Raw genomic sequence first — 27,466 nt, 5'->3', positions numbered from 1 at the left:
TTAGTTGTGGCGGCACCTACCAACATTTTTCAGAACTTCCGCTTGCTTTGCACTCGATTCTAAGCCGCAGCCGGTTTTTTGGATTACAAAAACTGAAAAAAAGTGCGGCTTAGATTCGAGTAAATACGGTAGTGCAGGAAAGCAAAGTGACACATCAATGACTGTGGATTATTCGTTTGCAGTGCTGAAATGTGTTACTTCCTTTGAACTGAGGAAGCAGACATCATTCAACAAGATGGAACACCTCCATTACTCAACCCTTAGGACAGGTGTATGTACAGGCCCACTGATTGTGATGCATACTGAAGTTTCCGAGGAGGAGAAAGAGATGCAGGAGTTCTTAGATGATGATCTTAGAGACCACATTATCCACATTTTCCTGAGGTGGAAGATACCGGGAGTGCACTGTTATCCTTAATGTTGCATTAAATTGAATGCTACATTGGAAATTGAGTGATGAGAGTGACACATACACAACAGCATGTACAGTGGACAAATACCGCCATTCCGCTCTTGGTCGTCTCATCATCTGTACCATCCTTCCAATGGGTAATGTAAGCCATAAACACAGGTTTGTCCGAATGTTTGAGATGAGTTTCTTGTATGAACAAAACAAGCTTTAACAGCTTTACTTCTTAAACCATTTACGTTTCTTCACAATATAGAAGTCATCAGAGGAGAGTTTTCTTTCGGCTTGTCATCATATGCATCCAGTTCCATTTCAGTGTTATCTTCATCACATAACACTGACCTCTTGTTATCTGATGGTTTTCTGACACGTTTCTTTGGATTTTGACTGTGTGGATTTTGCCACTTATGGTTGTGATATAAGCTATTTGGATAAGGTTAAACTGCTTTGTGTGTCTATCTTTGCAGTTGAAGGTTGCCTCTGCAGCTTGGTAGTGACCTCTGCTGGAAACGGTTTAGAAATAGCTGCGTATCTAGAAGCATGGTCATTATTATATGTACATGTACTCTTGCTAATATCTACTGTCTGTTTTTGTATGGCAGAACTGACAACAACTATAGCTTTTCTGAGATTGGAAGCAACAGAAGTTGAGAAAACAGGAGGTCATAGTGCCTTGCATTCTTTTTTTCTCCAGTACGAAAAAATTCTCTTGGTCTCTTTAATTCCTTGGATTTTCTTTTCTTTTACAAATACTGGGAAATTGATGCTCCAAGTGGGGCGATTACCTGAACGGCTTACACAGAAGTATGGCTTGAAGGACTGTAACTCTGCTTCAGTGTCCATGTCCACGATATATCACAACCTATGTTGCCCTTACTGCAATTTAAGGCCATGGTTTTCTACTGCTACAGCAAACTGGCCAAAATGTTAGCAATCAGAAGTGTGGTCGCTTGGCAATACAGAGAAGTTTCAACCGGAAGTGTTCTGATGCAGAACCCCACTTTTACAATTTTCTGAGGGCTTTTAAAACATGGTGTAAGATGTAAAAGGTAGAAAATTACTTTTTAAGTGTATACAGCGTACTCTTGATTACCCATGGTAATGTATTAGAGTTGTTCAAAAACAAAAATTAATTACAATGTCATAATTAAAATCACTTAACTAATGTTTATAATAAATTCTACTTTATTCATCATATTACATATGATAATACTGTACACACAGAATATTGTGCACGCCAATTTCATATCACACTACACTACTTTGAAACAAACCAGTCCTGCATTGATATCTGTCTCAGTGAGGTAACTTGTCTTTTAGACATTGCATCACAAATTTTACGCAATGCAAACTTGTCAGAAAGGGGAGCATCTTCTTGTTGTTCCAGGTAGTCCAGTAACCCTTCGACCCACTGAAGTGCTGATACATGACTGATTACTGTTTCTGGAACTAGGGAATGCTGTCATCTCCAACACTGTTTTTTGCCTCCTCGGATTTCCCTTGTACACGATGAACAATAGCACCTTGCTTTGTGTGGTCAATGTCCAACCATTCAGAAATATTTTCCTTGTCAAGAGTTTCACACTCTGGACTATTTTTCAAAACAGCAGCTAACAGGCTATCTTTGTCATCGGATCACTGATTTCATCAATTTTAATCATGTTTTTCCGCGACTTGGCTAATGATGATTGTTTTACCTTATTTTGACAATTCGTTAATTGTGAATAGCACAGTCAGTTGTTTCAAAATGTTGGAAGACAGCTGTTCTCATCAATAAGTTTTTGTACCAGATTTCTTCTAACTTAGGTCAGCTATGAAGGGACTTTGAGAAGGAAGATCAGGTAATTATAGTTGGGGGCGCAGGAAACAGCCTGTCTATGAATCCAAGATACAGTATTAGGAGTGACCTGGATAAAATAGGAGCAGAAACTGAGCACACAAATGTGGGGTTTGTGGAGGTCTTTCAGTGCCATGATCGGCCCTGGGTAAACACTGCTGTAAGGCATTTTAACACTGAGTTGAACAGGATGCTCCAGACACCAGCAAAATCCCACATACGTGTTGTTCCAGTAAATGCTATTGGTAGGTGGGGATACACTACACATGGCCTGCACCTGAATAGGATGAAGAAAAATAAGTTAGCTTCTCTATAAGCAGAAACTGTAAGGGGGTCCACAGTCACACAAGGGGTGATCCCTGTGATTAATGGGTTCAGGCAGACAGGTTTTTTAGGTTAAAGCCAAAGTTCAGGTTTTTTAGGTTAAAGCCAAAGTTCAGACAGATGACAATCAAGAAAAGTAGAATAAAAGAAACTTCATGTACAGTAAATAGGGGTAAAGCTAAGGGCAGTATCAACTTACTTCATCAAAATATCAGGGGAATAAAAAATAAAGTAGATGAGCTATTGGTATGTTTAGATGATCTCAAAAATAAAAATGAGATTGATATACTCTGTCTGTTTGAACACCATGTAACTGTGGGCATGGATAGTGTCAGTGTAAGTGGGTATAATTTAGCATTTTACACTTTTAGATCTAGGATGCATAAAGGAGGAGTTGCTATTTTCATAAAACAAAGTTATAAATGCAAAACAGTAGAAGTAAGCAAATTTTGTGTTGATCAGCACTTTGAGGTTTGTGCATGTGAACTTCAGCTAGATAATGTAGTATTGATATTAGCAACAGTGTAGAGGTCCCCATTAGGAGACTGGGAGCTGTTCATAAATGAACCTATTATGCTGTCTGTCAGACAAAAAGAAGAAGTTATTAATCTATGGTGATTCCAGTGTAAACTTTCTAGATAATTCTGATAGGAAAAGTGGACTAGAAATGTTATTAACAACATATAACTTAGAATCAGTGATCAATTTCCCTACACAAAGAGCTCAAGACAGTAGCACACTAACAGACAATGTATTTGTTCAGAAAAAGTATGTAAAACAAACACACGCTTTCCCTGTGGTGAATGTATTGAGACGATGATGCATGACTGATTAACTTACAAAACCTAACAGGGTGTACAGTTCGGAAACCATTAAGTAAAGGGTTAGGTCACTCAACTCGGCATCTATATAGCACTTGAGAGAAAGCTGAAGAAATGTTAATTGGGGAGATGTATATACTGATCCAAATGCTAATGATGAATGCAACACATTTCTTGATAAATTTATATCCCTTTTTGAACATTGTTTCCCAAACCAAATTACTAAATGTAACACCACACACTTTTCAAAGAAATCTTGGATTACTACAGGTATTAAAGTGTGTTCAGAAAGAAAAAGAAAACAGTATGAGACAGCAAGAACTACTAAAGATCCAGAAGTAGTTTTACACTATAAAAATTATGGTAACATACTGAGAAAAGTTGTGAGGGAATCATGAAATTTGTATGTTAGAGAAGAAATTAACAACTCCAGCAATAAAATCAAATCAATATGGAATGTTGTTCGAAGGGAGACAGGAAAAGTAACCACTGGGCAGGTAGTATAACTATTAAAGAGAACGAGATCATCCTAACCAACAGTACACAAGTAGCTAATGTATTTAACAACCATTTCTTAAGTGTAGGAGAAAAAATTGGTGAGAACAGTTCAAAAGAAAAAGCTAGGTAGTACATGGAAGAGTCTGTTTTGAAAAAAATGAGTCAGATTAAGTTCCACCTAACAACCTCTTGTGAAATAAGTTAAATTATTGATTCTTTGAAAAATAAATGTTCTGTTGGAGTAGATGACATCTCTAATAAAATATTAAAACAATGTGGAGCAATTACAGCTGATGTTCTGAGTCACAGATGTAATGCATCACTAACTCAAGGTATTTTCCCAGACAGGTTAAAATATGCCATTGTCAGGCCTCGCTACAGAAAGGGGGACACCACGTATGTTAATAATTATCGGCCAGTATCCTTGCTTACAGCATTTTCAAAAATCTTCGATAAAGTAATGTACTCAAGAGTGGTTAGCCATCTCAACAGTAATGGGATACCTAGCAAATCACAGTTCAGATTTCAAAAATCTTGTTCCATTGAGACAGCAATATACAATTTCACTGTCCACATAATAGAGTCTTTAAATAGTAAAATGTCACCAATAGGAACTTTCTGTGACTTGTCCAAAGCATCTGATTGTGTGAACCATGACATTATGTTATAGAAATTACAAATCTATGGTATAAATGGAATAGCATATGAGTGGTTTAAGTCATACCTACAGAACAGGAAGCAAAAAGTTTCCTTATATGGGTCAAGTGATTTAAATAAGTTTGCCACTTCATCTAACTAGGGTGAAATTACATTAGGTGTTCCACAGGGTTCAATCATGGGTGCCCTTCTATTCTTGATACACGTGAACGACCTCCCTCACTATCTGAAACAAGAATCTGAACTGACACTGTTTGCTGATGATACAAGCATCATTATTAATCCAGTAAAAGAAACTCCAACTGGAAATGATACAAATAAGGTCTTTGGAAAAGTCATTAATTGGTTTTCTGCAAATGGGCTTGCTCTAAACACAGTACATACAATTTTCTGCTGCAAAATGTACAGCTCCTTCAATAAATATAACATATCAACAGAAGTCAGTAGATGGGGTAGAGCATTCTAAGTTTTTGGGTGCACATATAGATGAGAATCGTAATTGGAAAATTCATATTTTGGATCTTCTAAAGTGACTAGGTTCAGCAACTTTTGCAATCAGGATAACTGCCAATTTTGAGGATATAGAAATTAGTAAGCTAACATACTTTACATACTTTCACTCTCTGATGTCACACGGAATAATATTTTGGGGTAACTCAACAATAGTCGCACATCTTGTAGGCCAGTACATTTACTCACTAATGAAATTTGTTCGCAACAACTTGGACCAGTTTAAAAACAACAATGACATTCATGATTATAATACTAGAAAAAAGAAAGACTTACACTATCCTTTACTCAACCTATCTTTGGCACAGAAAGGGGTTAAATATGCTGCTATAAAAATTTTCGACAAATTACCAGATGAAATAAAATGTCTGACAGACAGCAGTAATAGCTTCACAAATAAATTAAAATTATATCTCCTTGACAAGTCCTATACCATAGATGAATTCTTGAATAGGAATAAATAAATCTATAAATATAGTATATGCATGTTGTGCCATTTAATGGAATGGGGTAATTAATAGAAATATTAATCTTTAACTCTGTATTGTAATATATATATTAAAAAATCTTGTTTCATATGTGCATTTCTTGTGCGCTTGACACGTTCCACATCATAATGGCTACCGTAGCATGTGATTGGTCAATGGAACATGCAACTAACTAACTAACTTGATTCATGGCAGCCATGGCATGCTGATCTATTAACTGAATTGAGGCTGTCAATTAAGGGGGGTAAATATTTTACAAATATCATCCCGTCATCCGATTTCAGAACAAGTTCATTTGGATGTGATGGTACCTTGTCTAGAAACAATCCAGTCCTTGCAGGTAGACCCTTCAACATTAAATGTTCTTGCACCTGTGCCACAAAGCAATTATGGTACCATGTCTAAAATACTGTGCAGTCCACTGAGGCCGCTTTCTGGTGAAAACAATGGACTGGTAAATTGTGCATTTATTTTCCTTCGAAACAATGAGATTTTTTAGCTTTATCTATTACCAAGCTTACCATTATGTGATCCCATACCATTAGCATAACACAACACAGTTATCCTTTCCTTGTTTGGTTTATAACCAGGTGCACTATGCTCCACTTCAAAAGCTTAAGTCTTTGTTGGCTGACACTTCCAAAACAGTCCAGTTTCGTCCGCATTGTATATTTGCTCCAGCTCTAAATTTTCTCGTGCAATAGACTCCTGGAAATCATTACAAAATTCAGAAGCAGCCTTATTATCTGTACTTAAATTTTCTGCTTGGACGGCAATCTCCCCTGTTTAAATCTTGTTAACCAGCCGGAAGGTGCATTAAAATCTCCTTCAGTCCCCAAAGTTTTGAAGAAAAACTGCGCCTGTTTGGTGCATATTTGGCCAGATACTTGTGTGCCCTCCTGCTCTTTTCTGCTGAGAACATTCCAACATGGCTTTATCCAGTCCTGCATATGTAGTCATTTTCATAGCCTTCCACTTTGACAAGCCTTTAGCTGAGTCAGAACTGCTAGCAAACTGAATTATTCCGTCTTTGCTTTTCAGAATATCACAAACTGTAGTTTCACCCCATTGTAAATCCATGGCAGATTCTGCTATCAATACTGCCTTTTTTGAGTTTGTGAATTATTTCCAGTTTCCGCTGTATCACCAGCAAAGCACATTTTCACTTTCCTGTTCGGCATTAACAGAAACCAAATGATTACACTGTCTACCACAACAATAAAGTCCCAAGATTGAGGTGTTCAAGCACTGGCTCCTGGGTAAAAGAGGGGGTCAGGAGGGGGGTGGGTGAGAAATAGTCCACAGATAGTCTGTTCGTGGGTAGGCTAATCTAGAGTTTACTGAAGTCTGTAAAACAGAACTAAGCAATTTTTTTAAATTGTACTGATCTTTAATTTGAAAGCAATATTCTTACATAAATTTGACAAATGAACACATCTGCAGTTTTTTCACTAAAATCTAGAAAAAATTTTAGTGAATTTTTTCTACACGATTCTCAGTTTCATAAATATAATGGAAAATGCTGCTGTCCAAATCTGCAACAGTAATATACTTCTTCTCACCACTGAATGTACATCAGGAATACAAGGCACTCCATTGTCATTTTTACTAACACTTCCGTCACTTCCTGCACTGCCATCCTTTTCTTGTATAAGAGAACTAACCAATCTTCCACTGACACACTTTCAACAGTTACAACAGTGGCATCAACATGGAGGAAATCTTGCACTGCATGCACTAACTGCACCTTTTCCCATGTTGAAGCGATGAGACTTTCAGTCATATCACTACACAGATTTGGTAGGTAACATCCATAATCTTTGTCCGTTTTGGAAAACCCACTTTCTCGCAAGCAGTTGGAAATGGGCTGCAACTTGATGGTGCAGTTCAGTGGCATGAAATCTATCTGCAAATTTCCTAAATTTACATTTTTGGGGCATGGAGGACAGCAGTCCACAAATAGAAGACTTTTCCAACTGTAAACTCCCATTTTACCAGCAAGGTTATGCAACTGCTTTTCAAATAATTCTGACATCATACAAGCTTTATGACTGACATTGCAGCTCGAGAGCAAAGTTTACACATTTTTAAAACAAAATAGTTTCTTTGATTAGTCAACCACATATGTGCTTCAACTTTCCAGAGGCATCAACATTGGTGTGTAACTTAATTGTAAGGTGTACCTTACTATGTTTTTCCTCCATGGTCATTTTTACCTTTGGAAGCAAGTGTTTCATTTGGAGGAATGTTTAAATTGTCCTTAGGTTCACAGCACTGTTAAGATCTTTTAACTTACAGTCTTCCATTCACCAACAGTCTTTTTAAGTTCATACTCCTTCCCCACACACAGTTTTGTAGACAACATTACACCACTTCTTAAATCTCTCGATCCACTCATTAGATGCAAAGAAATCCTCATGTCTAAGTATAATAGCCCCCTTCAACGCATTTTCACGTAACACCATGCTATTCATTAGGATGTCTGAAGCACTCCTGCTATCTGAAAGCAATTTTTATATTTTTCCAACTCTACATATTTTGAGTAACTGGTATATTTTTTTCTTTTGCACATTTGGAGATCTTTATTTACACTTTCCAAGATCAAGTCTCTGTTTTTAACTATGGTATTCCGTGTGGACATAGGTATCTCTAAACTCTGTACAACACATTTCACGATGACCTTCTACTTTCTCAAGAATTTTCGTTTTCCCTTCCATCAAACGAGTCTTCCTATCTCTCCATGTCATGTTCTTCCATCTTAAAACTGCAACAGAAAAACACTATACTTCTGTTTAAAACAAAAGCTAACAACAAAACACTTCATTTACAAACTTAATAGCTACAATCAACGCAACTCTCAATTAAGAATCTCCTACACTGTGGCTGTGGTGATGAAACCAAATGGCCTTGGTTGATATTAAAAGCTTCCTTGGAACAGCCAATCCAATTAGATGCACAGAACAGTGCCAGTTGCTAGTTAATTTTGACTACTGTAAGCCACATGCATATTATTTACAAATATTGGGAAGCAGATGGTGCCTGTATGTGATCATAGCCACAAGATGAAGTTACCTATCACAGAAATAATATGGATACAACAATATCAGCGTACGCCAACCAAAGTTTCCCAGCTCTGCTGGATGTGACAGCCTATGAGTTGTTAATAAAGTGAAATGCCAACCTCTAGCCCTATTGGACCTTCGAACACCTTTAGTTTAACAGACTCCTCAATTAAGCTGTTCCAAAAACTAAGCATTTGCATCATGATACTGCTCTCATTGCATTTCATTTCATGACATATTCAAATCAGTGCTTGATGACAGTTGATTTGCTTGTTTTTTTAAGGCAGGTATGTCACTGATGTTCCTTGCATCTGCTCCATGTGAGATATGCTACATTTACATGGAATACTGTGCGCACTTGGCTTTTGGAGACCTATGTCATCTTTAACATTACAAAGATTTCTTATTTTTGTTGGCAGGACTGAAGGTAATATCCGTTAAATAAATGTTTGGAATCACATTAGTCTAACCATATTTTCAAGTCCAAAAAATATTCTGTACTACTGACCACACATCACGCAGGTGATGGGAATGCCGTGGAATGTTTTGCTGCTTACTACTGAGATATACAACAGTGGCGACTGTAGCCGTTAACAAATAATGCATTAACATCATGTAATATCAAAAATAATGATTAAACATTTAGATGAACATTTAACTAGTGCACACGTTTGTTTTGTTTTGTTTTTGGTAGCAAAAAAACTGGGGTCATATGCGCCCAAGTCAAAACTATAGAACAGAAACACAGAGATGGGGGAAACAACTATACGTCAGTCCCAATGGACAAATAGGAGACAGCTAAAAAAGCACGAGGGAAAAAAATGGAGGTCCAAAGCTAAAAATTACATGGCCTTTGCCATATTGCTTCGGCTGATAAAGAGTAAAACACGGTCGACAGTCCGCGTGTCATTCGCTAAAACGGCTGATAAATCAGATGGCAAAACCCAAACTGGAACGTAAATTGGTAAAAAAGGGGCATTCCAGCAGAAAGTGGCAGACAGTTAAAATTTTGGGTGCAATGCTTACATACAAAGTGGTGGGGCAGCGCCACTGAGCAAATGACGATGACTAAAAAGGCAGTGCCCAACACGCAGCTGAGTAAAAATAATCTCCTCCCAGCGGGAGGGCCAAGAGGAGGTCGTCCAAGGCACTGGGAGAGGCTTAAAAGGCCGAAGCTTATTCCCATGAAGGGAGAACCATTGGCGGTGCCAAAGAGACACTACCTCCTGACAGACGGCAATGCAGAGATAATCGGAGGGAACAGAGGCACTCGCGGGCTGAGGTAAGAAGACTGCAGCCTTGGCAGCGGCATCAGCAGTTTCGTTTCCAGGCAGACCGACATGACCAGGGACCCCACAGAAACATGACATTGGCTCCACCAAGAATGAGGAAGTGCAAGTTTTCCTGGACCCGCTGCACTAAGGGATGAGCAATGCACAGCGCCCAGAGACTTTGGAGGGCGCTGAGTGAGTCCGAGCAGAGGACACAATTGGACAGGTTGTGTCGCCGGATGTACGCCTTGGCCTGAAACAAGGCGAAAATCTCTGCTGTAAATACTAAGCAGTGCGCCGGAAGCTGATATCGAAAAACACGGGTGCCAATGACGATGGCACACCCGACCCCAAGATCAGTCCGAGAGCCATCAGTGTATACAATGGTACTATAGCTAAGTTCCAAGCAAATGTCGTGAAACTGATGGTGATAGACCGAGGCTGGAGTAGTGTCCTTAGGAAGCGAATGAAGGCCAAGGTTAACAGGGGCCGCTTCACAAAGCCAAGGTGGTGAAGGGTTCACACTCACTGAGAAAGTTGAAGGTAGCGTGAAGTTAAGCCACCGTAACAAGTGGCAAAAACGGACTCCACGAGGTAACAGAGAAGAGGGACGAGCCCATTACTGACGGTCTACGGAATCATCAAAGAATGAGGCATAGGAGGGGTAGCCACGCATGGCAGACAAACGGCATGCATACCTGCTGAGGAGAAAGTCACGCAGTAGGACATTCAGCAGCTGCACACATATGGTTGGAAACAACTAAAGCACTATGTTAGAGACTGGAAATTCTTCAGTGGCAAAAAAATTAAAGATAGTTATAATCCTACAGATTCTATGAACAAACTCAGAAACTGAAATTACTTTGTAGAAAAGAAAACAGTGGTGGTTTGGATGAACTTAGATGGTTGTCACATGTTGGGGGGGGGGGGGGGGGGGGGGGTTGTGTATGCAAAGGTAAAAAACATTCAGAGATTACTGTGGAGCCCCTGTCCAAACATCGACATTCGTACATAATAGTGCGTGTGACTGTGTGATTTGTTTGGATAGTTCAATGTTATCTTTGATATTTATCTTCCAGAATTAAAAACAGAAACCCATTTCCATGGCAGCATGCACAAAATTCTTGATAACCTTTTTTTTCTGACTTTGTAAAATGACAAAGGTGCCTCATAATATCAGAAGCTAATTTTCAAAGTTCTGTATCCAACTTTTTTTTTTTTTTTTTTTTTTAATTGTGGTATTTCCATTAAAGAGAGAACTAGTAATAACCATCCATTATTCCCTGTCCTTGGATATTTAATTTCTAATTTAAAAAAACTTTTGAAAGTCAAATTATCGAAGACAATAAGCAATTAGTACTTACACTGAAGAGCGAATTTTCTTCTTTTGTAAGAGGGTATCTTGCATTGGAATGAGTCAATTTGTCGTACAAGTAACAATAGACCTCATGCTGCACAGCATCCAGAAGAGATTTTTCAGGACACTTCGCAACAGGGTGGAGTACGTTGAGGTACCTGCGCTCAGTTGGATTTTTCTGAAACAAATAATTTTTAATAAGTTAATCTAACGTTCTGTCACTCTTAAGTATCATTCTCTTTTTACTCAAAATTTTGAAAGCTTATATTTACCCATTTAATTTTCTTTTTATACACTATACATAGCTGTCTTAAATTCTGAGCCCTCTTAGCAGCCTGTACTGTCTCACTGCTGGTATCACCTTCAGAACAAAATTCTACAATTGATCTGAAAGTGTTGTTGAGTATTTTCGAAGTTGTATAGTACTTCTTCCATATTTCATCAGAAAAGACAAATCCTTCATCTGGGTTTGCATCCACTTTTTTCCTGAAATTGAGAAACACAAAGGTCAACATTAAAAGTCTATATGGAGGAGCTGGTAAAGCTATCTTCCATCTAAAGATTAGAATGAATATGAATGTGAATGTGGTTTACCAAGTAGAGGACTTTCATGTTATTTTGTCCTGTGATATGGATAACACCATCAGTTAGAAGAGGACCTAATTAAAATGTGAATCACAATAAAGCTTTATTTCATCACATATAAAGGCAATGCTTATAATCATTAACTGGCAAAAAAAATTAAACATTTTACCAACTGCAGACCGGATCACGGATTTACTCTCACAGCGACGACGACATCATCATCATCATCATCATCATCGATCATCATCATCACATGGTATACAACTTTGCTTCCGCCATTTGCCGACAGGTGGCGACAACGGAAGTAGTGGTCAAAAGAAACAGATTGCAGACATCAGGCAGTTAGCTTGGACCTCAGTCAACATAACCTCATTCAAACATTAGTCGATTTATGTCTGCATCATAAAGTTGTTCTCAATTGAAAATTTCAGTTTACGAGCCTAATTCTCGTCATTTGCGTGAAGTGTTATTGTTTTGTTTCAATATGAAGAAAACAGCGGCTGAGTCTCATCGAATGCCCTAAAGTTCGTATGGTAAGAACACTATTAGTGAAAGAACATGTTGTGAGTGGTTTCAACGCTTCAAGAAAGGTGATTTTAACGTCGTAGAGCGGCATAGTGGTGGAAGAGAGATGCAGAATTGGAGACATTGCTGAGTGAAGACTTACATCAAACTCAAGAAGAATTGGCACGATTAGTGGGAGTGACACAGCAAGCCATTTCAAAATGTCTCAAGGCTATGGGCATGATTCAGAAAGAAGGAACTTGGGTCCTGTGAGAGCTGATACCAAGAGACGTTGAACGGCATTTGTGTTTGTGAACAGTTGCTTCAGAGGCAAAAATGGAAGGGATTTCTGCATTGCATTGTGACTGGGGATGAAAAATGGGTTCATTACAATAACCCTAAATGCAAACAATCATGGGGATATCCCGGCCATGCTTCCACGTCGATGGCCAAACCTAATATTCACGGCTCCAAGATCATGCTCTGCATTTGGTGTGACCCGCTAGGTGTCGTGTACTATCAGGTGTTAAAACCAAGTGAAACAATCACAGGTGCTCGTTATCGAAAGCAATTAATGCAGCTGAGCAGAGAATTAAAACACAAACGTCCGCAATACAGCAAGACGCATGATAAAGTGATTTTGTAGCACGACAACGCTTGACCCCACATTGCAAAAGAGGTCAAAATGTACTTGGAAGCGTTAAAATGGGAAGTCCTAACCCACCCGCTGCATTTTCCAGACATTGCTCCCTCTGACTATCACCTGTTTAGATCAATGGCGCATGGCCTGGCTGACGAACACTTCAAATCTCATGAAGAAGTCACCTATTGGACCGATTCGTGGATCGCTTCAAACGATGAACAATTTTTTCAACGCAGGATTCGTACACTGCCCGAAAGCTGGGAGAAAGTAGTTGCCAGCAATGGGAAATACTTTGAATGATACTTGTATGCACAATTTGTTTCATTAAAGCCTCAAATGTTGGGGAAAAATGGCAGAAGCAAAGTTGTACACCTTATATATAATATTTGAATTTTGAGCTTTCTACTGAAAGTAACAATTCCAGGTGCAAGAAAATCTCCTCAAAATGTAAGAAACATTCCGTGTCGATCAATAACAGCTGTTAAGTGATACAGTAACAGAATAAAGGGTTAAACAACTCAGAGAAACGTGGCTTACAAAAAGAGCTGGTTTAGCAAGCCATCCGTGTGAAACTTACTGATAATTGAAGAAGCACATTGGACTGTTCACATAACCTTGAAGTTCTGCCATATCTGTCTCAAAATACATAGATCTCTCTGACCTGTGTACCGTGCACCCAAAATCTAGCCAGAACCCCATTAAAACCATAGTAGGCACAACCTGTCTGCTCCCCAAGACTTGTGACAAAATAAATTTAAATGTGCTAGCAGACCGCATTTCCCAATGTAAGCGAGAAATCAGCCGAAAAATCACCATTAAGTACGACTCTACCTATTCTTAACTAAATGTTTTTCAATCTAAAAAGCAAATCAAAATGTAAATAACTTAATTACAGCCCACTGATGATGCTTTACCTCAATAAAGTGAAAAGCATCTGGTGGAAAAAATCACACATTTTTGTAGTTGCAATGACAGACCAAAAATACCCTCAAGAATTATAAAGCAACTATGGACACTGTGGCCATACAAATGAAGAATTGAAATTAAAGAGTTTCACTGCCTTACCATACACCTTATATTCAGATTACCTAGGTAATAGTAATGTCAGGAGTACCTCCATCACACACTGTAAGGAGGCTTGTAGAGTATACTTGTAGATGTACATAGAAACTAAGTAACTTTGGTTTACAATGCACAGGCCGGGTTAAACATTTGACCCAAGGTCTTTCTTATACAGCTGGTTTATGTCAAGCTCGCTTCTTTTGTAACTACTGGGGAACTTACAATGAAGGGAGGTAAGGATTTGACATTCTGTTACTGATGAGGTCATTAGAGGCAGAACACAAGCCCTGGCACGGAAGGGAATCGGCCATCTTCTCTTTGTAGGACCCATCACAGGATCTACGCTAATTAATTTGGGAAACAACAGTAAACATAAATCTGGATATCCAGATGGGGATTTCAATACTCCTCGCAAATGTGTGTCTGGTGTCTTAACTAGAGCGCCACATCTCTCGGGAGAGGTGGGGATGCTTTATACTGTCACGTTTTATATGTCATTGTCTGGTTTCAGGAGAATGTACCATCTGCTATCTATCAATGAAATATTCTACGATTCAGTCATAACCGGGTGATGTATCAAAAACCTCTGGTACTGGCAAATCTGTATCCCACATTGATGAAGTGCAGTCTGTGGTTGTGAAATGCAAAAAAGCCCTCTGCAGGATCATACAGTTGGATTGGTTGCATAGAGGTTAAGGGACCCAGCTAGGTCACCAACCCCTCGCTCAAAAAACAAACCCTAAAAAGGTAATGTTGCCACCACTTTAGGTGATGTGAAGCAGGGGTGAAACAGTGATGAAATAGACAATATCATACTATATCGTTGGAGTGGAAGTCAATCACATAAAAGAGGAAAGGCTAAAAACATAGCAAAGATCAAAAAGATACAGATAAAAATAAAACAAGATAAAAGAAAAAGACATGGCCGGCAGACACTTGAGTGTTCCCTGGGACTCAGCAAGCAGCAGGAGGCACCCGTAACACAACTGACCTACCTTTGACACAGTATGGTCAAAATATTCAAGTCAGAAATGAAAACCCAGGTTGGAATGAGAGTGAAAGGACCCAGGAAAGTGATCACTGTCAGAAGGATCACTATGGATACTGTAATACAGTGACTTACACTGGGTGGGTAAAGCATAAGAGCAATGGCTGAAAACTGACCATGCGCACTGTAATTGCCAGGGAATCTGTCGCAGAAAATCATTAGGCAAAACTGTTCAATGAGGAAACCCATACCAAAATGTCTGTGGTGTTCTCCCACAGTGGGTTACACATATTAAAATCACTGAGGAGGAGAAGGGGGAAAGGTTGGGGAGTTGCTGCATCATATTAAGCAACACAGAATTTTATTTCCTTACATCACCATGAGTCCAGAAGTCACAATGCTGAGGGAGGTGGCAGTAGTAACCATTACAACTGCACTGCATAACCACCCTGGCGAGGAAGACAATGAGGTTGGAGTAGCAAATCACATTTACGTCTTCAATTGCAGTTACCTGCATCATTAGCCCAGAAACAAAGGCTCAGGATAAGTCTTTGATTTCTCATCAACTCGTCCTCCACCTCCTGAAAGTGTTTGAAGTCTGCAAAGATTTTTACAAGTTAAGTTAAGATCGGGATGAGCGAGCGGCTCTATAGCTCGCAGCCTGTGGTTACTTTGGCTGCTGATTGGTATCGGTCTTTGGATCCATTTGGTTTCAGGAGGAGAGATCCCTAGAGATGCTCCCCCCCCCCCCCCCCCCCCCAGCAGGATATGCAACAAGAGAAAAGGAAAGCTTCTATGGGTGAGGCTGGAGGATTTAGGTTCCTGATGCTGAGACAGAAGATGATAAAATGGTTAACTCTGCCTCAGATCAAGGGGATTTCATCGCAGTGTGACGACGGGTTGATGTGTACGGATTTTTCCACAGCTGTCATGAAACTAGTCATTATAATAACAGGGAGAAGACATTCTTAACTCATTTTTTAGCATCAGATTATGGTAAATGATCAAATGTTTTATATTTTTCGATTGCCTTTTCCTTCTTGTAAATGGGACACATTGGTGGGACGCATTCTATTCCCAACAGTTGACAAGTTGCAAGATGAACACAAGGTGTTCCATCATGTTAAGAATGATTGATTTGACTGATTGATGGAGGTATTGTGGGACTAAACGCTGAGGTCATCAGTCCTGCTGTCTCACCAATGCGAGCCAAATGTGGTTGAAGATCCCGAGTACATGTGGCCTCTGGGTTAAGTCCAACTGTTGGATCATACGGTTGTGGATGGAATCCAGGCCTGGGGCCGAGCCATGTGAAGAGGTAAGAGCCTGCGGAAGTCCCATTCAGTGAAGGGTTCATTATAGGCTTTGGCTTGGTGGGAGTTGAAATAGAGGGGAGTTTCTTCAACTCATTGTTTCTGCTGGAGAAAGGTATCAGGATAAAAAGATGATGCCGACGCTGTTTCAAAGTGTCACGAGAGGTTCTGCAAGGACCAATGGATCAGTAGACAGAGCAGCATGTAGGATAAGACCCTGGACAGTTGATTGTCACTGACAGAGCAGAAGGCTACGGAACTTGCACCAAACCTGTGATGAAGAGGTATACGTTCCCTGGGAGGAAACATAGTGCTCCCAGAATTTCTTTTTACTCTGCTTAATAAGGTGGCGAGCCTTAGCAGGGAGATACTTAAAAGCAATAAGGTTAGTCTGTGTCCCCCCCTGCAGGTTCGGGGTTTAGAATAGGCCCGTGGTATTCCTGCCTGTCGTAAGGGGCGACTAAAAGGAGTCTCACGCTTTTTGGCCATTAAGTGATGGTCCCCTGTAGGGTTTGACCTCCATACTTCCAAATTTTTCCAAAGAGTGAGCCAACTGGGGGAGGGTGCCTTACATGGTGAATCGTGTCCATAGTGCACTGAGATCTTTAGCCCCCTTTCCCGTCGTTGCATTGCAGCCCTGCTCATTTTCCATCTCTTGGGCGAGGATATATTCCTGGGTGTAGTTTACCCCATGCACTATGCAGTGTTGCTTTCTGCACCGACAATGACCATGGACTTCTTTGCGCCTGATATCCAGCACGATAGCCAGTCCACTGTGGTGGGGCCGCCATGCACCCTGTTGGTTGTAGCCCCCTGACGACACAGGAATCGCTCTGCTGATGCCTGCGCAGTTAACTCCCTATGTATGCCAAGGAGTAGATGCCTATCTCCCTGGGGCATCGGGACTCCCGGCAATGGCCATCCGGCCGGGTGGCCCTTGCTGAGGCTGGGTGGCGCCCATGATGGGGAGGGCCCTTGGTCGGAGTGGGTGACATCAGGAAGGATGACCCGCAATGAAGCATGGTACATCATCTCTTGCTGGTGGCCAGCCACCAGGAGTGTCTAAGCATTCTAGGGCTCACTTAAATGGGCAGAAGTATGATCCCAAATTGTTCCCCTCCCTGGCCACACCTCGGGAGAAGCAAAAGGCTAAGGATGGTAGTGAGACTTATTCGCCCTGGTACCTAGTTTGACGAGAGCTGATGGGGAGTCTTTCACGACGATGAATCCTCAGTTCTTTGTAGAGCATTTAAAGGACAAGTTTGGGGAGGTGGAGGGATTGTCCAAAATGCGCTCTGGTCAGTTCTGATAAAAACAGCATCCTCTGCCCAGTTTCGGGCATTCCTCGCTTGTCACAAGTTGGGGGATGTTTTAGTTACCATCACGCCCCATAAGAGTTTAAATATGGTCACGCCCCATAAGAGTTTAAAAATGGCCCAGTGTATTATATTCCTCAGGGACCTTCTTTTGCAGTCCGATGGCTAGCTGCATGCCAATTTAGAGCAGCGCGGTGTTCATTTCGTCTGGCATGTCCACCGGGGTCGGAGGGATAACCACGTTGCCACCATTGCCTTCATCTTGGCCTTCCAGGGCGATACAGTGCCCGAGAAGGTCAAGGTGATGGTCTACTGCTGTGACAACAAGCCCCTTATCCCTCCCCTGATGCCGTACTTTAAGTGCTGGAAGTTTGGCCATATGTCTTCCCACTGTGTCTCCAGCCTCACATGTCGAGATTGCGGACACCCGTCACATCCCAATACTCCATGTGCCCCGCCTCCTATCTGTGTCAACTGTGGAGAGCATCATTCACCTTGTTCACCGTACTGCAGGACTTTACAGAAAGAGTGGAAGATCGTGGAATATAAGCCCTTCGACCGCCTGACCTACACTGATGCTAAGAGTAAGTATGAGCACCTACATCCTGTGGCTATGACCTCCTCATATGCAGCTGCTACAAGAACAGTTGTAGCACCATCCGTTGCACCAATTCCAACCAGCACTCAGAGCTGTAAGACTACACCTGCCCCCTTGATGGTGGGGGGGCACTTCCCTCCATGTTCCTCCGGCACCACCTGCTTCAGGAAAAACACCCCCCCCCCCCCCCCAACCATCGGGGACATCAGTCCCCACAAGTGTAAGTCTTCTTTGGCTCCTCTCGCCAGGAAGAGGTCCATTGGGTCACTCCCTTCCTGGGATATGACCAGTGGAAAAGCAAGACACCCCGCCAGTGGCTGAAGCAACCACAGGTAGCTGGTCGTAGGGCTTCGCAGTCCGCCTCCGTTCCTGAAACTGACCTGGTGAAGCCCTCCCAAGGAACAGCGAGAGAAACAAAAAAGGAAGGCAGCACCCAAGAATACAGACCTTGCAGTGGTACCCATACCACCGCTCCCTACAAGCTCTGTATCTGAGGTTGAGGTGGAGATTCTGGCGTCCGCTGAGGACCTGGATCTAGCCGGACCCTCAGACACAATGGATGTCGAACGCACACGTACTCAATCGGTGGCAGCAGATGACCCAGCGGCGTAATCTGTCTCCTCGGCCCCTTCACTCCTTTTTCGGCCACAGACAATGTCATTCTTCAGTGGAATTGCAGCAGTTCCTTTCCACCACCTTGCTGAGCTCCGACAACTTATCAGCTTTCACCCTTTCTTCTGCATTGCTCTCCAGGAAACTTGGTTTCCGGCAATGCAAACCCCCACCCTCTGTGGCTATCGGGGTTATTATAATAATCAGGAAGCTTATGAGAGGGTATCTGGTGGTGTCAGCATCTACGTCCTTAACTCTCTTCGCAGTGAGACTGTCCCTCTACAAACACCTTTAGAGGCTGTCGCTGTTCAGGTGTGGACGCCTCAGGCTGTTACTGTCTGCAGTATCTATCTTCCACTGGATGATGGTGTCCCACAGCATGTATTGGCTGCGCTGATAGCCCAACTGCCGCCACCTTTTCTGTTACTGGGCGATTTTAACACCCATAACCCTTTGTGGGGTGGCTTGGTGGCAACAGGCTGAGGCACTGTCGTCGAGCAGGTGTTGGCACAACTTGACTTTTCTCTCTCAAATAATGGTGCCTCCACACATTTCAGTGTGGCATATGGCATGTACTCAGTCATCGACCTTTCACTCTGCAGTCCTGGCCACCTACCATTTGTCCAATAGAGTGTACATAACGACTTGTGCGGTAGTGACCACTTTCCAATCTTTCTGTCACTGCCACAGCGTCACTCTTCTGGGCGCCTCCCCAGATGGGCTTTGAATAAGACTGACTGGGACTCGTTCGCCCCCATTGCCACTATTGAGCCTCTTTCTCTTGGCACCACCGATGTGGTGGTTCACACGATCACCACTGGCATCGTTTCTTCCGCGGAATCTGCAATTCCCTGTTCTTCTGGGTCCCCTCCGCGGAGGACTGTGCCCCAAGATCGCTGAGGCGATTACAGATCGCAGGCAGGGCCTCCAGCATCATAAGCGGCACCCTCATTGGAACAACTCATCGTCTTTAAACGGCTCCATGCCCGAGCCTGCCGACTTATTCGTCATCGGAAGCAGGAGTGCTGGAAAAGGTATGCTTCCACCATTAGCATCCGTACCTCTCCATCGCAGGTTTGAACCAAGATTAGGCAGCTCTATGGATTTCAGAGCCCCATCAGCATCCCTGGGATTTTCCTGAATGGAGCAGTCTGTACTGAACCAGACACGAGTGCAGAACTGTTCGCAGAGCATTTTGATCAGAGTTTCGCTTCTACGAATTACCCACTGGACTTCTGCTCCCTGAAAGAGCAGTTGGAATGTCGGAGCCTGTCATTCCATCCCGAATCTTACACTGCTCCTTTCAGTGGGTGGGAATTCGAAAATACCCTAGCCGCTTGCCCTGATATGGCTCCCGGGCCAGATCGCATCCACTACCAGATGCTGAAACACCTCTCAGTGAACTGCCAGCGACACCTCCTACACCTTTTCAACAATATCTGGGTTGGGGGTGAGTTCCTGTGTTCCAGTGTTGAAGCCTGGAAAGAACCCCCTGGAGGTGGACAGCTACCGCCACATTAGCCTCACCAACATTCTTTGCAAGTTGCTCGAATGCATGGCGAGCCAGAAATTGAGTTGACTACTTGAGTCTCGGGGCCTTCTGGCTCCGTCTCAGAGTGGGTTCCGTAAGGGCCACTCTGCCACTGATAATCTGGTCTGCCTGGAGTCTACCAGCCGTATGGCCTTTGCCCGCCATCAGCATCTGGTAGCTGTCTTTTTTGACATGTGGAAGGCATACGATATGACATGGAGACATGAACATCCTCACCACACTTCATGGGTGGGGTCTTTGGGGCCCGCTAACAATTTTTATTCAAAATTTTCTGTCACTTCGTTCCTTCCATGTGCAAGTAGAACCCTCCCATAGTTCCTCCCAAGTCCAGGAGAATGGGGTCCTGCAAGAATCTGTCTTGAGTATCTGCCTCTTTTTAGTTGCTACCAATTGGCTCACTCTGCAGCAGTGGTAACGTCTGTATCATCTTCCTTGTATACTGGTGACTTCTGTCTGTACTACAGCTCCGCTGGCATTGCAGTTGCTGAATGGCAGCTGCAGGGTGCTATCCGTAAGGCACAGTCTTGGGCAGTAGTGCACAGCTTCCAGTTTTCAGCTGCCAAGACTTGTGTCATGCATTTCTGCTGGTGTTGCACTGTTCACCCTGAGCCACGGTTTTATCTTGACTGTGAACCTCGTGCTGTGGTGGAGACGCATCATTTTTTGGGACTGCTTTTTGATACCTAGTTGACTTGGTTCCCTCATATTTGGCAGCTTAACCGAACACTCTTTGTTGCTTGAGTCAAACCAGCTGGGGAGCCAATTGGTCTACCCTTCTACGACTGTATCAGATGTTGATTCAGTCCCATCTAGGTTACGGGAGCCTGGCTTACGGCTCGGCATCGCCTTTCATGTTGCGGTTGCTTGACCCCATCCTTCACTGCGGGATCCGATTCGCAACTGGAGCTTTCCGCACAAGCCCTGTAAACAGCATACTTGTGGAGGCTGGTGTCCCTGCATCGTGGATACGGTGCCAACAACTACTGGCCACTTATGCTGCACATGTTTGTAGCTTGGCCAGGCATCCCAATTACCATCTCCTGTTCCCCAACTCGGTCATCCATCTTCCCAAACGGTGGCCCCGGTCAGGGTGTACGATCCCGTTTTGCGTCCAGACCCTTGTCTCTGGGCTTGAGTTTTTCGCCCTCCCGCCTCTTTTCCAGGCCCATCTACATATACCTCCGTGATGTGTGCCCCACCCATGCCTTTGGCTGGATTTGGCACAAGCCCTGAAAGACTCAGTCCCTCTTGTGGCCCTCCGCCGATGCTTTCTTTCCATCCTTGGCACATTTCCTGGCTCTGCTGCAGTCTATACCGATGGTTCGATGGTTGCTGGTCAAGTTCGGTATGCTTTTACTCTTTGGGAACAATCTGAACAACACTCGTTGCTGGATGACTGCAGTGTTTTCGCTGTAGAGCTTGTCGCCATCTCTCGCGCCCTAGAGTATATCCGCTCCTGCTCAGGTGAGTCCTTCATTATTTGTAGTGACTCCCTGAGCGGTTTACAAGCTATCGAGCAATGTTTTCCTCACTTTCATCTGGTGATGGCTATCCAGGAGTCCCTCCACATTCTTGTCTGTTGCAGCCACTCCGTGGTCTCTGTGTGGACCCCAGGTCATGTCGGCATCCCAGGTAATGAACGTGTTGACACGCTGGCCAAACAGGCTGTCGGTGCATGGCCTTGGTGATTGGCCTTTTGGAGTGTGATCTCCAGTCAGTTTTGCGGCAGAAGGTCCTTGGTACTTGGGGTGATGAATGGCGCATCCTGCCTTCAGCCAACCAACTTCGAGTTGTCAAGGAGACTAAAGGTGTGTGGCACTTCTCCTTGCGGGTCTCTCGCAGGACTCTGTTGTACTCTGCCGGCTGTGCATTGGCCACACCTGGATAACGCATGGTTTTTTATTGTACCGCAAGGATCCCACCTCTCTGTCACTGTGGTTCAGCATTAACAGTGGTCCACATTTTGTTGGACTGTCTGTGTATAACTGCACTCAGGCAGACGTTGGCGCTGCCTGATACACTTCCTGCCCTTTCATCGGATGACGCTGCAATGACAGGCTTAGTTTTGAGTTTTATTCGAGCAGGGGAACTTTTATCGCTTGATACGAGGGTTTGTCTCTTTTTAGTGTTGAGTCTGGCCTTTGGCCTACAATTTTGGATTAGGTTTTTAGTGTGTCTCTTGGTGGATGGCTTTTCTTTTTTTCGTTTCCACAGTTCGCCAACCACTGTAACATTCTGTGAGCTTTTATTTCTTTTTGCTTGGTATTTGTCTGTGTCTTTCTTGTTCTGTGTAGTTCCTTGTCATCTCCATTGCCTGTTTTTATTCCTTGTGGGTGTATAATGATCATGGAAACAGGGACCAATGGCCTTTGCAGTCTGGTCCCTTCAACCCCCACAAACCAACTGTTAGTGTGTGAAGGGTGGTGTTTAAATCGTTGCAGCAGCCATCTGTCATCCTGGTTAGCGACTGCTATGTCTGAGATCCACCAAGGTACTGGTCAACGATGATGGGGACTTGTGGATAGAGGTATTACAGTGCCAGCAGCATAAAGAATTGTGTCAGAGACGTCTTGCATGACTGTATCAATGCAATCTGAGGGAGAGGTCTCGAAATGCACAACAGACCTATATAAAGGCCTACAGGCTCTGCAGAATGCAAAACATGGAGGCCTGCCTGCCTCGCAGTGTCAGGGGAATGATAGAATTGTTCCCTGTTCTCACTAATCAGTGTCGTGTCTATGTATGAGCATACCATGGATCTTTATGGTGCTACACTGTTTATTTCAATTAATTCTGCATTGTATAAGAAGGAGATTACTAATACATCATCAAAACAAATCACGACATTTACATGCAATCCCGAAAGTGAAATCTGCATCTAGTGATAGTTGTGGTATCAGGAATCTACTCAAGTCAGCTTAATTCCTTGACAGATAATACAAATGACTTGGCATGGTTTGTTTGGAAAGCTGGGAAAACCACTGATCGAAAAACTGATAAAGTTCTGAAGAAAAACATTGTCTCTGAAGCATTTGAAGACTTGCTGAAAAAATACCCCAGTTCTTAAAACACTGCTTCATGGTGAAACCATGTTGTTGTTGTTGTTGTGGTCTTCAGTCCTGAGACTGGTTTGATGCAGCTCTCCATGCTACTCTATCCTGTGCAAGCTTCATCATCTCCCAGTACCTACTGCAACCTACATCCTTCTGAATCTGCTTAGTGTATTCATCTCTTGGTCTCCCTCTACGATTTTTACCCTCCACGCTGCCCTAAAATACTAAATTGGTGATCCCTTGATGCCTCAGACAATGTCCTACCAACCGATCCCTTCTTCTAGTCAAGTTGTGCCACAAGCTCCTCTTCTCCCCAATTCTATTCCAATACCTCCTCATTAGTTATGTGATCTACCCATCTAATCTTCAGCATTCTTCTGTAGCACCACATTTCGAAAGCTTCTATACTCTTTTTGTCTAAGCTAGTTATCGTCCACGTTTCACTTCCATACATGGCTACACTCCATACAAATACTTTCAGATACGGCTTCCTGACATTTAAATCTATACTCGATGTTAACAAATTTTTCTTCTTCAGAAATGCTTTCCTTGCCATTGCCAGTCTACATTTTATATCCTCTCTACTTCGACCATCATCAGTTATTTTGCTCCCCAAATAGCAAAACTCCTTTACTACTTTAAGTGTCTCATTTCCTAATCTAAATCCCTCAGCATCACCCGACTTAATTCGACTACATTCCATTATCCTCGTTTTGCTTTTGTTGATGTTCATATTATACTCTTCTTTCAAGACAATGTCCATTCCGTTCAACTGCTCTTTCAAGTCCTTTGCTGTCTCTGACAGAATTACAATATCATCGGCGAACCTCAAAGTTTTTATTTCTTCTCCATGGATTTTAATACCTACTCCGAACTTTTCTTTTGTTTCCCTTATTGCTTGCTCAATATACAGATTGAATAACATCGGGTATAGGCTACAACCCTGTCACACTCCCTTCCCAACCACTGCTTCCCTTTCATACCCCTCGACTCTTCTAACTGCCATCTGCTTTCTGTACAAATTGTAAAAAGCGTTTCGCTCTCTGTATTTTACCCCTGCCACCTTCAGAATTTGAAAGAGAGTATTCCAGTCAACATTGTCAAAGGCTTTCTCTAAGTCTACAAATGCTAGAAACATAGGTTTGCCTTTCCTTAATCTTTCTTCTAAGATAACTCGTAGGGTCAGTATTGCCTCACATGTTCCAACATTTCTTCGGAATCCAAACTGATCTTCCCCGAGGTCGGCTTCTATCAGTTTTTTCATTCGTCTGTAAAGAATTCGCGTTAGTATTTTGCAGCTGCAACTTATTAAACTGATAGTTTGGTAATTCTGACATCTGTCAACACCTGCTTTCTTTGGAATTGGGAGTATTATATTCTTCTTGAAGTCTGAGGGTATTTCGCCTGTCTCATACATCTTGCTGACCAGATGGTAGAGTTTTGTCAGGACAGGCTCTCCCAATGCTGTCAGTAGTTCTAATGGAATGTTGTCTACTCCGGGAGCCTTGTTTCGACTCAGGTCTTTCAGTGCTCTGTCAAACTCTTCACGCAATATCATATCTCCCATTTCATCTTCATCTACATCCTCTTCCATTTACATAATACTGTCCTCAAGTACATCACACTTTGTTAGACCCTCTGTATACTCCTTCCACCTTTCTGCTTTCCCTTCTTTGCTTAGAACTGGGTTTCCATCAAAACTCTTGATATTCATGCAAGTGGTTCTCCTTTTTCCAAAGGTCTCTTTAATTTTCCTGTAGGCAGTATCTATCTTACCCGTAGTGAGATAAGCCTCTACATCCTTACAATTGTCCTCTAGCCACCCCTGCTAAGCCATTTTGCACTTACTGTCGATATCATTTTAAGATGTTTGTATTCCTTTTTGCCTGCTTCATTTACTGCATTTTTATATTTGCTCCTTTCATCAATTAAATTCAATATTTCTTCTGTTACCCAAGGGTTTCTACTAGCCCTCGTCGTTTTACCTATTTGATCTTCTGCTGTCTTCACTATTTCATCTCTCAAAGCTACCCATTCTTCTTCTACTGTATTTCTTTCCCCCATTCCTGTTTAATTGTTCCCTTTAGCTTTCCCTGAAACTCTGTACAACCTCTGGTTCTTTCAGTTTATCCAGGTCCAATCTCCTTAAATTCCCACCTTTTTGCAGTTTCTTCAGTTTTAATCTACAGTTCATAACCAATAGATTGTGATCAGAGTCCACATCTGCCCCTGGAAATGTCTTACAATTTAAAACCTGGTTCCTAAATCTCTGTCTTACCATTATATAATCTATCTGAAACTGCCCCTGGAAATGTCTTACAATTTAAAACCTGGTTCCTAAATCTCTGTCTTACCATTATATAATCTATCTGAAACCTTTTAGTATCTCCAGGATTCTTCCATGTATACAACCTTCTTTCATGATTCTTAAACCAAGTGTTCGTTGTGATTAAGTTATGCTCTGCGCAAAATTCTATCAGGCGGCGGCTTCTTTCATTTCTTAGCCCCAATCCATATTCACCTACTATGTTTCCTTCTCTCCCTTTTCCTACTCTTGAATTCCAGTCACCCATGACTATTAAATTTTCGTCTCCCTTCACTACCTGAATAATTTCTTTTATTTCATCATACATTTCTTCAATTTCTTCGTCATCTGCAGAGCTAGTGGGCATATAAACTTGTACTACTGTAGTAGGTGTGGGCTTCGTGTCTATCTTGGCCACAATAATGCATTAACTATGCAGTTTGTAGTAGCTTATCCGTACTCCTATTTTTTTATTCATTATTAAACCTACTCCTGCATTACCCCTATTTGATGTTGTATTTATAACCCTGTATTCACCTGACCAAAAGTCTTGTTCATCCAGCCACCAAACTTCACTAATTCCCACTATATCTAACTTTAACCTATCCATTTCCCTTTTTAAATTTTCTAATCTACCTGCCCGATTAAGGGATCCGATGTTCCACACTCCGATCCATAGAACACCAGTTTTCGTTCTCCTGATAACAATGTCCTCTTGAGTAGTCCCCACTCATAGGGTACACATTTTCAAGAAAAGGAAGGTACTGTAGATGGTAAAGAAATCGTAGTATAGATCGAGTGTGCTGAAAATTACTGTGACAAATTTCAAAACGAAATTCAATCTGCATACTGAAACTCTTAACAGATTGGGTCAATCCATATGAAGTGGTCCAGTGATGGTTCTTTGACCATTTTTAATATTTTAATTTTTTTATGTGTGATAGACTTTTAAAATAATTTATCTTGCACCTTTACTGGATGGCAGTCGTTTTTATTTGTAGGCGCGCAACGATTTTTCAGTCTGGATACATTAGCGAAAATTTGAATCTCTCTGCACTGGGTTAAGTTACAACATTGCAATTGACATGATTGTTTTTAGAAAAGTGTCCTCTACAACATTGTCTAGTACACAAAATACCCTAAATTCAAAAATAACCAATCAAAATGACCTCCAAAGCTTGGTATCCAAATTTTCAAAAATCCACTTTTTAGACCCAAAAACAACAAACAAGGAGTGATTTATGAGTGTCTATTTTTTTCCTATAGTTAAATATCATACACTACTAGCCTCATATAGAGCAAGAACACTTACAAATGCTTCCTTAATTTTTTATGAATTTTTGAAATTTGAAAATTTTCATTTTTTGTAAGTTTGGTGTTAGTTATCTTAGATGGGACTGAATATAAAAATATGATTTTTGCACAGTTTGTACACCTATATGATAGCAATGTACTGTAAAAATTACAACATAGATATCTGACTGTGAACAAAGATATGAATTTTTGAAACTGAGGAGATAGTTCACATTACTCTACAACTGATCTTATGGCTATTGCCTATTTAAATGGTTTATTATTTCATTGTAATAAAATTTAATTGTGGCAAATGTTTAGTTAACACTATCACCGAGTACTCATTTAGTTAAATTATTTTTAATAATGAAGTATCAATCAATAGGAGCTTTTGCTTTTGTTCTATGG

The 27,466-nt window shown here is 41.8% G+C and overlaps 1 protein-coding gene across 2 annotated transcripts in view; it reads right to left on the bottom strand.

Annotated features, from left to right (window-relative positions):
• The window catches only part of LOC126092134 (little elongation complex subunit 2-like), a 266,729-nt gene that overhangs the window by 206,776 nt on the left and 32,487 nt on the right, over window positions 1-27,466 (bottom strand). For both annotated transcript variants that reach the window (XM_049907590.1, XM_049907591.1), the window contains exons 2-3: window positions 11,507-11,720; window positions 11,242-11,412 (exon numbers count right to left, since the gene is read on the bottom strand). In XM_049907590.1, coding sequence (XP_049763547.1) covers window positions 11,242-11,412; window positions 11,507-11,720 — 385 coding nt within the window. The remainder of the gene's footprint in view (window positions 1-11,241; window positions 11,413-11,506; window positions 11,721-27,466) is intronic.

Source organism: Schistocerca cancellata, chromosome 7, assembly GCF_023864275.1.
Source record: "Schistocerca cancellata isolate TAMUIC-IGC-003103 chromosome 7, iqSchCanc2.1, whole genome shotgun sequence".
Taxonomy (NCBI): Eukaryota; Metazoa; Arthropoda; class Insecta; order Orthoptera; family Acrididae; genus Schistocerca; species Schistocerca cancellata.
This window is presented reverse-complemented; position numbering and strand designations above follow the sequence as displayed.